The sequence below is a fragment of the Pantherophis guttatus genome, chromosome 1, assembly GCF_059756535.1.
Source record: "Pantherophis guttatus breed Tessera chromosome 1, ASM5975653v1, whole genome shotgun sequence".
Classification (NCBI taxonomy): domain Eukaryota; kingdom Metazoa; phylum Chordata; class Lepidosauria; order Squamata; family Colubridae; genus Pantherophis; species Pantherophis guttatus.
Window position 1 is genome coordinate 345,249,469 of NC_142063.1, and position 13,439 is coordinate 345,262,907.

Below are 13,439 nucleotides of genomic sequence, written 5' to 3' on the forward strand. Positions count from 1 at the left end.
TGACTCGGCCTTCCATCCTTCCGAGGTGGGATAAAATGAGGATCCAGATTTTGTTGGGGGCAAGAGGCTGACTCTGTAAACCCCTTAGAGAGGGCTGTAAAAGCACTATGAAGCCGTATATAAGTCTAAATCAGGGGTGAAATCCAGCAGGTTCTAACAGGTTCTAGAGAACCGGTAGCGGAAATTTTGAGTGGTTCAGAGAACTGGCAAATACCATCTTTGGCTGGCCTCAGAGTGGAGTGGGAATGGAAATTTTGCAATATTCTTCCCCCAGGAGGGGAGGGAATGGAGATTTTGCAGTATTCTTCCCCTGAAGTGGGGTAGGAATGGAGATTTTGCAATATCCTTCCCTTGCCACGCCCACCAAGCCATGCCCACAGAACCCGTAGGGGAAAATTTTGGATTTCACCCCTGGTCCAAATGCTATTGCTATTCTATTCTAATTCTAATAAACTATTCTTTTCTTAAGTCAAGCATTGTTTCTATCTAAAGGTTCAACTTGTGGGAAGTCTGACATCCAGGGGTCATCTGATCACCAAGCAAAGTCAGAGGGGAAGCCAGATTCACTTAGCAACCACGTTCCTCACTTAACAACGGCAGTGATTCACTCAACTATGGTGGCAAGGAGGTTCATAAATGGGGAGCCCCCCCCCCCCCGCAAAATTCACCTAACAACTGCCTCTGCCTAGCAACAGAAATATTGGGCGCCATTGTGGTCGAGGATTCCCTGAACCGAGTCTATTGTCAGACTTCGATGCTATCTCAAAATAAATGAATTTCCAAACTGCCAATCTTTAAGGAAATTTTCTCTTTATTCGAGTACAGCAACCGGATCATGGCTCGTGCGGCCAGGACTGAGCTTTGCCCCCCAATCCCTCCGTTTCCGATCCCCAATTCTCTGCTTCTCATTGGCTATCTTCCAAGTCACTCTTCTGACTTCTTTTCTCGTCAGTTCACAGGAATGTTTCCCCCCCTCTTCATTTCCAAGGAGACCGAGCTTCAAAGGGATTTAGCAGGCAAAAGTTCAGGCTTTATCTCCCTTTTCTATGTCAGCGCTCTATGTCAGCGCTGAGACGCTGACATCTATAACACGAGGCAGGTGATTTTGCCACTAACGGTAATTATTCTGTTCCAATTTATTTTAATTTTTTAATCCCGGTCTGTCTGGTTGGTTCTGGGCTGGCACTGGGGGCGAGGTGGATTGGGGAAGGGCTTACGCTACAAGCTGTTCCGTTTTACTTTGCTCCCTCTCCCATTGTCCTACTTGGGAGGCAGCTGTCGGAAAGCGTCCCCCTTGGGCGTTATGTTTGGGGTAAGCGGAAGGGGCTGCGAAGCGCCAGCCAAGCCTCGGGATGCAATGACCCTGCAGAGAGCTTTAGATCCGATTCCAGAAAGATCCTTCAAAGCACGAATCGGCATCTGTCTGCAAGTCCTTCAAGCCACAACAGCTGCGTCAAAGGACGGCCTCGCACGAGCCAGAGAAAGGACACTGTTGCTTTCAGAAGTTGTCGACGGGAGCTAAATTTGTCTCCCGCAACAAGTGCGCAGGGTTGTGACCCAGGCCCAAGTAGGTAGTATCAGACACAATCAGTTCTAAAGAAACAGACTTCATTAGAACAGCTGAGAATTAACTCATTCTCACCGTAGTCCAAACTAATTCAAAACAAATTCTTCACAACACAATTCTTCAGCCTTATCACCAACCTTGGTCTAATTAGGCAACCTGCCAAAGGCTTCTCTTGGCAAAAGTTCAGGAGCAGAAGACGCCGACAAGAAATAAATGCAGAAAGACAAGAAACAAATCTGTCAACGTTGTTTTCCGACAAAGAGGCCAAGAGCCCTTGCTGGTCTTTTCAGCCTTACTGGAGGGGCCAATCATCTCCTGGCCTTACTCCCGAGTCGTCCCTTTTGCTTTAGCTGCTCTTGCCTTCTGGCAGCTCTTCTCATGCGTGCACTAGGAACAGGCTCCTCCTGTTCCTCTGCCTCTCTACTGTCAGCCTCTGGGGGCTCCGGAGTCCACGCATCACTCCCCGATGGCCCTGGCCCCATCTCTGCCTCCGACGCAGAGCCCTCGTCCGGGCCTTCCCCAGCCTCCCGGACTGGCCCATGGTCCTCCCCAGCCTCTTCACTGTCCGCCAGCTCTGCAGGCTGCTGGTGGACCACAACATGCAGTCAGAAGCACCTTTTCTATAGAGATTCTCATTGGTGGGCTGCTGTCGGTTCGTTGTTACATCCTTCGTTAACAACTTTGTTGTTACATCCTCAAACCCTCACAGCTTCAATCTCAAACTGTCCACCGTGAACCTCACCCCATTCCTAAGAGGTCTGTAAAGGGGGCGCTCATAAGCGCACCAGCGAGCCTACCGTCCCTGTCCTACTACTCCCATTTATTTGTATTCATTTCTTTCGTTCATATCCACGTTTATATTTATACCTATCTTGTACATGTTTGACAAACTAATAAATACAAATACAAATAATAACCCCAACAAAGAAGAGCCTGTAGTACAGTGGACTAAAGCACTGTTATTAACACCAGCTGCCTGCAATTACTGCGAGTTCAAATCTCACCAGGCTCAAGGTTGACTCAGCCTTCCATCCCTTTCAAAGGTAGGTGAAATGAGGACCCAGATTGTGGGGGCAATAAGCTGACTTTGTATAAATATACAAAAGTATGAAGGCTATTGCTTAACGCATTGTAAGCCGCCCTGAGTCTCCGGAGAAGGGCAGCATATAAATTAAAGCAAAAAACAAAAACAAACAAACAAACAAACAAACAAAAAACAGGAAAGGTTGTCTCAAATGCTGGCCAGCTCAAGTTGACCTTTCCTGCAACGAACGAAAACTTCCACAATCCATCAATTTGAGCTTCTTTGTAAAAGTCACACTGCCCTATTCGTTTGAACGGATCACTGCTCCGATTGCAAACCGGATCGGACACCGTGTGTGTGTGTGTGTGTGGGGGGGAGAAATCAGTTCTCTTTCCCTACTGGAAAGAAAGAAAGGAAAAAAGGAAAGAAAAGAAAAAAAAGAAAGGAGAGCTTTTTAAAAAGCATCCCAGATCTTTTACTCACCAAAGTCCATTCTGTCTTTCTGGTTTCTCTGAAGCAAGTTCAGAAGCAAATCGGACAAGTAAGCTGAGGTTTCCCTGGGGATGCTAAAAGCAAAGCAAAAAAAACCAAAGCAAAACAAAAAAGGCAAGAGTTTTAGGGTATTTTTCGGAGTATAAAACGCACATTAGTTTTGGGGGAGGAAAAAAAAAATTTTTTTGCCTCTGCCTACTAGCATCCATCGGTATTCATCTGGCTAGCATCCTTGCAGCAAACAGCCTGGTCAGCTTCAGCATGTCATCACAGCCTGAATTAGCACAAACAGCTGATTGGCGGTTGGATTGGCCTCTTGGAATACCACCAATCAGCTGTTCCAGGCTGCGGGGATCACCAGAGCCTATCGCCGCCTCCTTGCATCATGTTTTGGCCTACGCACATCGCGTTTTTGGCCTCCGCACGCCCCAATTTTGGCCTCCATGCATTGCATTTTCAGCCAGTTCCAGGCGGCAGGGATTGCCGCTGATCCCCGCCGCCTGGAACTGCTCAAAAATGCGGCGCACGGAGGCCAAAAATGCGACACACGGAGGCAGCGATGTGCTGTGGCGATCCCCACAGCCTGGAAAGGGTCTAAAACGGGGCGTGTGGAGGCCAAAAACATGACGCATGGAGGCCGAAATTGGCGGGTGGGTGGGGGCTGGCGGGTGGGCAGGGCTTCCGTAACATTCGGTGTATAAGACGCACCGCAATTTTCACCCATTTTTTGGGAAGGGAAGTGCATCTTATACTCCGAAAAGTACGGTATGGTGGCAGCTTCTCCTGAGGTTCGAAGCCATCCAGATGGGCTGGAATACCATGCCATCCTGCAACTACCTGGAGGGCACAGCTACCTTGGGGGGGGGGCGGCAAGGCTAGGACAGACAAAGGCATTGGAACCGGTTGCCACAATTGAGGGGAGGTCAACCTTACCTCGGGATGAGGTTCCTGTTCTTCTCGTAAAACATTCGCAGATCCTGAGGACTATTCGCCTGAAGAAAAAAAAAAAAGAGAGATTAATTTAGATTATATAGGTCGTTTATAGAGGTTGGCTTCACTCAATACCCGAAACCAGACGGTGGTTTGTTTGGTTCTGATATTGCACAACAGGGCTTAGCAACCACAGTGTTTATTTTAGAAAGTTTATGAGGATGATTAGCAGAGTCCTGGAACCAAGGGAGCAGCAAATGGGGAGTCCGTGTCAGGGCAAGCTGCTTGTGTATCAACAGAGAGCAAACCTCACTCCCTACTAGCACTGATGATATTACTTAAGTTGGGTCATGAAACGGCTGCAAGAAAATAACTCTGGTGGAAGAGCTCTGGTGGCTCAGCAGACTAAAGCACTGTTATTAACATCCGTTTACATCTGCTGCCTGCAATTACTGCAAGTTCAAATCTCACCGGGCTCAAGGTTGACTCAGCCTTCCATCCTTTCTAAGGTAGGTAAAATGAGGACCCAGTTTGTGGGGGCAATAAACTGACTTTGTATAAATATACAAAAGTATGAAGGCTATTGCTTAATGCATTGTAAGCCGCCCTGAGTCTCCGGAGAAGGGCGGCATATAAATCAAATTTAAAAAAAAAAAACCAGGCTCAGAAAGAACGAAGAACCCACCATCCATCCATCCATCCATCCACCTCCCACAACAGTTAATGAAGGAACCACCAAGGACACCCTATCAACACTGACAGAGCAAACCAATAGTATATATAAAAAGAGAACAAACCCCACTCCCTTCTAGCACTGAAGATGTTACCTACTTGGATCATGAAATGTCTGTAAGAAAAGAAGCAAGCTCAGAGAGCACCAAGGACCCCGCAGTCCTCCTCCTTCTCTACTCTTCAAATCCCATTCCCTTCTAGCTCTGATAATGTTACCTAGTTGGCTCATGAAACGCCTACAGGAAAAGAAGCAAGCTCAGAGAGCACCAAGCACCCTGCAGTTGCCCCCCTCCCCTTCCTCTTTTTCTTCTTCATAAACCCCATTCCCTTCTAGTACTGATGATGTTACCTAGTTGGGTCATGAAATGTCTACAAGAAAAGAAGCAAGCTCAGAGAGCACCAAGCACCCTGCAGTTGCCCCCCTCCCCTTCTTCTTCTTCATAAACCCCATTCCCTTCTAGTACTGATGATGTTACCTAGTTGGGTCATGAAATGTCTACAAGAAAAGAAGCAAACTCAGAGAGCACCAAGGACCCTGCAGTTGCCCTCCTCCTCCTCTCCCTCCCCCCTCCTCCTCTTCCTCCTCCTCTTCTTCATAAACCCCATTCCCTTCTAGCACTGATGATGTTACCTAGTTGGGTCATGAAATGTCTACAAGCTCAGAGAGCACTAAGGACCCTGCAGTCGCCCTCCTCCTCCTCTCCCTCCCCTCCTCCTCCTCTTCTTCATAAACCCCATTCCCTTCTAGCACTGATGATGTTACCTAGTTGGGTCATGAAATGTCTACAAGAAAAGAAGCAAACTCAGAGAGCACCAAGGACCCTGCAGTTGCCCTCCTCCTCCTCTCCCTCCCCCCTCCTCCTCTTCCTCCTCCTCTTCTTCATAAACCCCATTCCCTTCTAGCACTGATGATGTTACCTAGTTGGGTCATGAAATGTCTACAAGCTCAGAGAGCACTAAGGACCCTGCAGTCGCCCTCCTCCTCCTCTCCCTCCCCTTCCTCCTCCTCTTCTTCATAAACCTCACTCCCTTCTAGCACTGATGATGTTACCTAGTTGGGTCATGAAATGTCTGCTAGAAAACCACCAAGTTCAGAGCACCAAGAACCAACCAACCAACCATCCATCCATCCACAACAGTCTAACCAAGGAACCACCAAAGAAACCCCAACAACACTAGCAGAGCAAACCACTAATATAGATGAAAAGAGAGCAAACCCCCTTCCCTTGTAGCGCGGATGATGTTGCCTAGCTGGGTCATGAAACGTCTGCAAGAAAACCGCCAAATTCAGAGAGAGCCCCCAAGGACCCCCTCTCATTTCAACCCCGCCCCGCCAATATTCTCCTTCGGTCTTCTCCTCTTCTCTGCGCCTACCTGAAAGGGTGGCTTCCCAACCAGGCACTGGTAGATGACCGTGCCTATACTCCACAGGTCGGCTTTAGCATCGTAGTGTTGGGACATGATCACTTCCGGTGCCTGGAAAATGAAAAGGAGATTGAGTAGCAGAAGGGAGGGAGGGAGGGAAAGTGGCAGCCGTGGGAGGGGCCAGCGCTCAGGGGACAGGTGTGCTAAGCTAATGCAGGGCAGGGAGGGAAATATTACACTTCCCACAATCTTAGCAAAACAACCCAATTTGCATCCCCTCCTCCTGCTCATCCACCCCTTCCCAGCAACCAGGGTGGATAAAAATCAATGATTTAAAAAAAAAAAAATCAGATTTTTAAAAATTTAAATTCGATTTTTTTGATTTAAATCGGATTTTTTTGATTTAAATCAGATTTATTTTAATAAAAAAAAACTTTTGGGGTAAAAATCTATCGTAAGATAGTTTTCTATGTAAGATACATAAATAATTTAGTTTCTTCAGCATGAAATGGAGCTTAGTTGTGTAGCAGGAGGCTGTATATTCTGCAACACTGGGACTATCGGTGAGTCAACGGTGGGTCAAAGGAGGAGCAGAGATAACAGTTGCTCTTTAAAAAATATGATTTAAATCGAGTTGATTTAAATCAAGCCTTTTTACTAGCGATTTAAATCATGATTTAAATCGCGATTTAAACCAACTCGATTTAAATCAAATCCACCCTGCCAGCAACCTTATCTAGCTTTCACCAGGTGGGGTTAGAGCAGTGTGTCTCAATCTCAGCGAGTTTAAGACCTGTGGACTTCAACTCCCAGAATTCCCCAGCCGGCTTAGCTCTACCTACAGCCGAAGGAAACCAAGAAAGACTTCACTCACCATATACATCGGGGAGCCGCAGAGGGTGGCCGCCATCATGTTGCTCTGGAGGTAACGGGCGAACCCAAAGTCAGCTGCTTAAAGAAAAACAGACCATAGTTGAGCTCTCAACTTCTGTTAATAGCAGAAGAAAAGAGTTGGAAGGGACTTTGGAGGTCATCTAGTCTGACCCCCCCCTCGCTCAAGCAAGAGGACCTAGGCAGGCATAATGCGGCCCAATCTTTCCCAATCTGGGACCTCCAGAGATCTGTGGCTTTGACTCCCACACAATAGGTCAGGGAAATAACACTTGGTATATCCAGCTTTGGATGGAAACCATTTCTGGACTTTGTGCTTGGGACAGAAAAAAACCCGAACTCTTGATGCTCGGTTTTACTGATTAATATAGTTATAGATTTAATGTAATTAATATAGTTATAGATTATATACAGCGTTCTGTGCGCCTTTGGCATTTAGTCATGCCGGCCATATGACCACGGAGACGTCTTCGGACAGCGCTGGCTCTTCGGCTTTGAAATGGAGATCAGCACTGCCCCCTAGAGTCGGGAACGACTAGCACATATGTGCGAGGGGAACCTTTACCTTTACCTATAGTTATAGAAATAGCTTGTTAAGTTGGTGAAGTAAAAAGTTGAGGTTGAAATTATATTTTGTACTTTACTGCTGTAGGAAGTTAGCACCCACCCTTTCCTGGAAGAGTGAAATATTTTAGGAAATATGAAAAAGGCAGAATATTATATTTCCCTGGATGAGAAATGGATAAGCATATTTTGAAGCAGCTCCCATCTTTCTGCCCCCCACCCTTTGTCAATGGGCCATTAAGGTCTGGGCTAGTCTATTCTACATAACAAAGATCTACCTCCTTCAGGCAGAGCCATAGTAGGAATTGCCAAAGATCCAACAAAGATAGGATTAGCCCTCTACACAATATCAGCAGAAACTCACCACATGTGACCTGGGAAGCACATGTGACCATCAGCCAGCAAGGCTAGCTAAGACCCCCACCCCCTGCGAGTCTGACAACCAATCAGATTACTCTTTCTGGGCCCCAGGAAGTTCAAAGCCAGAGAGGGCATAAAACCTGAAAAACTCGCTGTATCTGCCCTTTTCTGTTCAAGAACTCAAGCCATGTGATCCTGTCCACCATTAAACCATCTTTCCAAGCAGTCTCCATGTCTCCAGTTTCTTTTTCCCCACTTGGAGCAGAACCTAGAAGGAGATTTCTTCCAACACTGCCTTGAAAATAACTGGAAGTCAATCCTGTTTTTTCTTTTCTCCTGCACCTATACCTCTCTTCCCCCTTTCTTATTTTTCGACCATCTCCATCTTCATTTTCATTTTTTTTACATTATGCTAGTTTTTAATAAAATCCTTTCAAGAAAGGAAAGGACATTTGGTTAGGATGGATGCCATAATACCAGGACTTCTTCACTTAATGACTCCTTCCAGCATCTCCCAAGCTGGTGCACTGAGAGTGTGTGGAATCACTAGAGGTGATTCTCAGCCGGCTATGAATTGCGTGTATGATTGATGGAAGCAGTTCAAGTATGCGAACAAGAGTCTGCCTTGTTCAAATCCGTCTCGAGGTGAAACATTAATTCTGACCGTGGGGAAACGTCAGCCAACTGTGCAAGCTGCAGGTTGTAGTCAATCAGAGCTAACCTTTAATGCAATGATGGAGAACCTTGGAGGCTTGGCACGCCACAAGTGTTCTGATCTAGGCTTCCCCAAAAAAGCACAAAGCAGAATCCTGGTCCCGACAAAACCCCTTTTATTAAACAAACGGTGAATTCCTCTCGTTCACCTTCAGCAAAGTCTTTGAATTTAGTCACCGACTTTATCTGGCTTGGAGAGCTGCCAGGCCGATATCTTCAAAACTTGGAGAGTCACAAAACAATTAAACGAACTAATTGTCTCCTGCAAACTCCACTCCCCTTTCGCTCCTCTTTTATTCCCTCTGGGAGGGGCCCTTCATCGTTCACCTGGGGCCTTACTCCCAAGTCGACCCTTGTTCTTTAGCTGTTCCCTTTGTCGGGCAACTCTGCGCATGCGCACACTGGGAACAGGTTCCAGCTGTTCTTCTGCCCCACTGATGTCCGACTCCGAAGGCAGATAACTGGCATACGGCCGTGGCCCCCTCTCTGCCTCCGACGCAGAGCCCTCATTAGAGCCTTCCCCAGATTCCAGGACTGGTCCAGGTTCTTCCCCAACCTCCTCACTGTCTGAATCTGCTGCCAGCTCTGCTGGCCGCTGGTGGGCCACAACAAGAAGTTAAGAAAATGACTATTTTGACTCTGCTAGCATGTCACACCCTGTCCACTTAAGGCTTTTCCGAACTTCTCCCCTCTGGAAGTCACGTGAGAGTACCCTGCTCTTGTGGGGCCTTACAAAATAGTGCAAAAATGCTTGCATAATTTTTGGATGCCTTATTGCCATGATGGCGAACCTATGGCACGCGGAGCCATATTAATGGGCACGCCAGCTCAGCTCTGGGGCACATGCGTGCGCCGGCCAGCTGATTTTTGGGCCTTCTGGGCCCACCAGAAGTAGGGAAACAGGCTGTTTCCTGCCTCTGGAGGGCCTGGGGGTGGGTGGGTGGGGAAGGCCCGTTTTTCTTTCTTACCTGGCTCCAGATCCTCTCTGTGTATCTGGGAACGGCGAAAACAGCCTTTCCCACTCCCTTGGAGGCCCTACGGAGGCTGAAAGGGCCCATTTCCCCACTCCCGATGGGACAGGAAGTGATGTTTTTTCCTGTCCCCAGCCTCCAGAGACTCCTAGAGAGGCTCCTACAGACTCCTAGAGAGGCTCCTAGAGAGGTTCTGGAGGCTGGGGACAGCAAAAAATGTCACTTCCTGTCCCACCGGGAGTTGGGAAATGGGCCCTTTCAGCCTCCGTAGGGCCTCCAAGGGAGTGGGAAAGGCTGTTTTTGCCCTTCCCAGATACACACAGAGGATTTGGAACCAGGTAAGAAAGAAAAATGGGCCTACCAGGCCATCATGTGCCAGGAGCGGGGGGGGGGGGGGAGGGGGGTTGCACACATATGCGCGTGGGCACATGCGCGCGTGACCCTCCCCCGCCCCCCTCTCCTGGCATGCGATGGCAAAAAGGTTAGCCATCACTGCCTTATTGGTTCTGTGAGAGTAAGGATGTCTTGTGCAGTTTCACAAGGATCCAGAGACCTGGGGGTCTAAGACAAGTCACTGAAGCTAACTCAGCACAGCCAACTTGCCATGGGACTGTTCAACGCTGCATTAATCATTTCATTCAGTTACTTTTATTATTGGTGACCACGTTTTCGTCGAAATTATTGCAGGTCTTGTATTTCGGGATTGACTTTATTATTATTATTGGCCACGGTTCCGTTGAAATGAAGTTAACTTTTGTATTTGTTGAATTCTCCCATGATGAGTCGGCCGTGGTGAGTTGTTAAGTTGTTCCAGAAGCAACTAGACTTCCTTGGTTTTCTTTGAAGACGTTTCGCTTCTCATCCAAGGAGCTTCTCCAGTTCTGAGTGGATGGTGGGGAAGGGAAGGATTTTATACTCCTTGCAGACAGCTGGTCATGTGCATCCTTTTAGAGAGTCGTTGAGGCCACTTGGAGATTCATTTGTGTCCTTAGGGATCACCTAAGTAGTGCAAATGGATGTGGAAGGGGAGGGTGGGAATGCTTGGGGGAAAGCGAAAGTAACTGCTGTATCTCCCTGAGACACCGCTTCAAGGTCACACAGCTGGGAAAAGAAAGCAGGTAGCTTGAAGTGACCATCCCGAAAACAACTTGTTTGAACCTGATTGGTGATGGTAGGTCAGCGATGGGAGGCAGTTATGGAAGGGAAAAGTTGAATTTAGGGATTCTGGCACACAATGATCCAGTTCCGGTTATGCATTACTACAATACACCTGACTTCTAATAAAATTATACCTTCCTCAACAAATGGAGCCAAGGATCATTTCTGTTTAGAGATTTAAGTGTTGGCAGGTCTGAGAAGCCCACTGTGGCTTTGCAAAGTAACTTTTGAGGAGGAGCTCCTTATTCATTCTACAAGGAGCCCGTGCCGAGCAATCGGTGGTGACTTGCCTATCTTGACGCGGATGCCGCTGACATTCGATTTCCTGCGACTGGCGTACGACAGCAGGATGTTCTGCGGCTTCAGGTCCCTGTGGATGATGCCTTTGCCGTGGAGAACGCGCATGGCAGCCGCGATCTGCTGCAGGAAGACCCGGATGGTATCCTCGCTGAGCGTTCCTTTGGCTGGGAGAAGGGGCGGAAAGAGGGTAAAATTATTTCTTTAACTGCCTTCAGCATTTCCAGCGCTTCCTAAATGCAGGTGGGCTGTTCAGGGAATGATGGGATCCGGACCTCTAAATCAAGAGTTCCTCAACCTTTCTGGGTTGGTGGATGTAGTGGGGTGATGGATAGGGGATGATTTTGTGGGAGGGGCAAGCGCATGTGTGTGTAAGTGCCATCATTTGCGGCGAGACTCGTGCGAGTATGGCCGCAAGTGCTTGTGACGAGCCTCATGCAAGTGGGGGCCGTGAGTGCCTGCATGGGGCTCGCGCGAATGGGGCTGGGCACACGCCAGTCACTTACATGGCACGGTGGCCATTAGCTTGTGGCCTGATAGTTGGGACATAGCGCACAGATTAGGGAGCCCTGCTCTAAAAACAAGCATTTCAAAAGATTGCACTCTGGCTGGATTCTCCTTGATGCAATAGTTTTCGACTTCTGAACATAACTAACCCCAAAATTTATGTTGCTAAGCAAGACAGTCGTAAAGTGAGTTTGCCCCATTTTAGGGCCTTTCCTGCCACACAGTTTAAGTCAATCACTGCAGCTGTTAAATCAGTAAAGGGGTTGTGATGTGAATCTGGCTTCTCCGCTGAATTGGCTTCTCGACCTTTAGTTGAGGAGATTTCTGCACAGAGAATTTTAGCAATAAATCAACTTAATTGAACCTTCGTATGTGGACCTGATCTTTCTCGCCTGACGAGGCCATAAAACATGCAGTTTATCAGGCAGCTCTAGCTAAAGACGTCTAGGCTTTGAATGAAGCCCAGCCAGGCACGTCTGGCTCATGTGATGGACTTTGACTTCTATACTGAAATAACAGCAAGGGACAACGAAAATGGGAGTCAAATCCTGTATATCTGGAGAGGAACATATTTTCTAGAACAATACAGGTCATATCTCGACTTATGATTACAATTGAGCCCAGGGTGGATAAAAATCAATGATTTTTTTTTAAAAATCAAAAAAATCGGATTTTTTTGATTTAAATCAGATTTTTTTGATTTATTTTTTTTTTAAAAAATTGATTTATATGCCGCCCTTCTCTGGAGACTCAGGGTGGCTTACAATGATTTATTTTAATAAAAAACTTTTGGGGTAAAAATCTATCGTAAGATAGTTTTCTATTTAAGATACATAAATAATTTAGTTTATTCAGCATGAAATGGAGCTTAGTTACGTAGGAGGCTGTAGATTCTGCAACACTGGGACTATCGGTGAGTCAACGGCGGGTCAAAGGAGTAGCAGAGATGACAGTTGCTCTTTAACAATTATGATTTAAATCGAGTTGATTTAAATCAAGATTTAAATTGTGATTTAAATCAACTCAATTTAAATCAAATCCACCCTGATCCTTAGTAAAAAGAACCCTTTGCTTTAACCAAATGAAGGTTTCTCTTTCCTAAGGGATCAGACTGTGGCAGCTCTGACCACAACTGCCTTGCTTTAGCAATTGAAATTCTGGTTCTTACTGGACTCGTAAGTCGAGGACTACCTGAACTGACTACCTACCTTGAATTTAATTAAAAAAAAAAAAAGTTGTACAGGTAGTCCTCGATTTACAACAGTTCGTTTAGTGTCCGTTCAAAGTTACAACGGCACCGTAAAAAAGGAACATGACCAATTTTCACAGTTACAACCTCTGCAGTCACGTGACAAAAATTCATAAGTTTGGCAACTGGCTCATATTTATGACCTTCGCTATGTCCCAGGATCATCTGATCCCTTCCGACAAAGCAAAGTCAGTCAAGAAGCAGTTTCGCTTCACAACGGCAGTGATTCAGTTAACAACTTGAAAGGTCGTAAAACGGGGCAAAATGCAGTTAACAAATGTTTCCCCTTAGCAACCAGAAATTTTGGGCTCGATGGTGGTCTTAAGTCGAGGACGACCTGCGTTAGGCCAGAAATTTTGTAGCCCGACACCCTGCTTTTTCTCAGTGTCCCAGAAGGCCACGCTGGCTTCTGAAGGGCACACAACATCACTCGCACCTTCCCACAACAGCTGTGCAATGATGCTCAAAGTCCCAAAATAGCTACCTTGAATTTTACAGTTCACTGGACCCTTAAAAAGTATTTCTCCTTAGTCTCCAATTCCTCTTGGGGGGGGGGGAATGATTCCTTTCCAAAAGTATGATCCCTCCCACTCCAGATCATACAGCAAATGTCCGGCA

General features: G+C 46.9%; 1 protein-coding gene across 1 annotated transcript in view; it reads right to left on the bottom strand.

Annotated features, from left to right (window-relative positions):
* Positions 1-13,439, bottom strand: part of ULK2 (unc-51 like autophagy activating kinase 2) — a 157,137-nt gene that overhangs the window by 75,792 nt on the left and 67,906 nt on the right. Inside the window, exons 6-10 of the mRNA XM_060685628.2 lie at positions 11,059-11,232; positions 6,985-7,058; positions 6,120-6,221; positions 4,017-4,075; positions 3,075-3,157 (exon numbers count right to left, since the gene is read on the bottom strand). Coding sequence (XP_060541611.2) covers positions 3,075-3,157; positions 4,017-4,075; positions 6,120-6,221; positions 6,985-7,058; positions 11,059-11,232 — 492 coding nt within the window. The remainder of the gene's footprint in view (positions 1-3,074; positions 3,158-4,016; positions 4,076-6,119; positions 6,222-6,984; positions 7,059-11,058; positions 11,233-13,439) is intronic.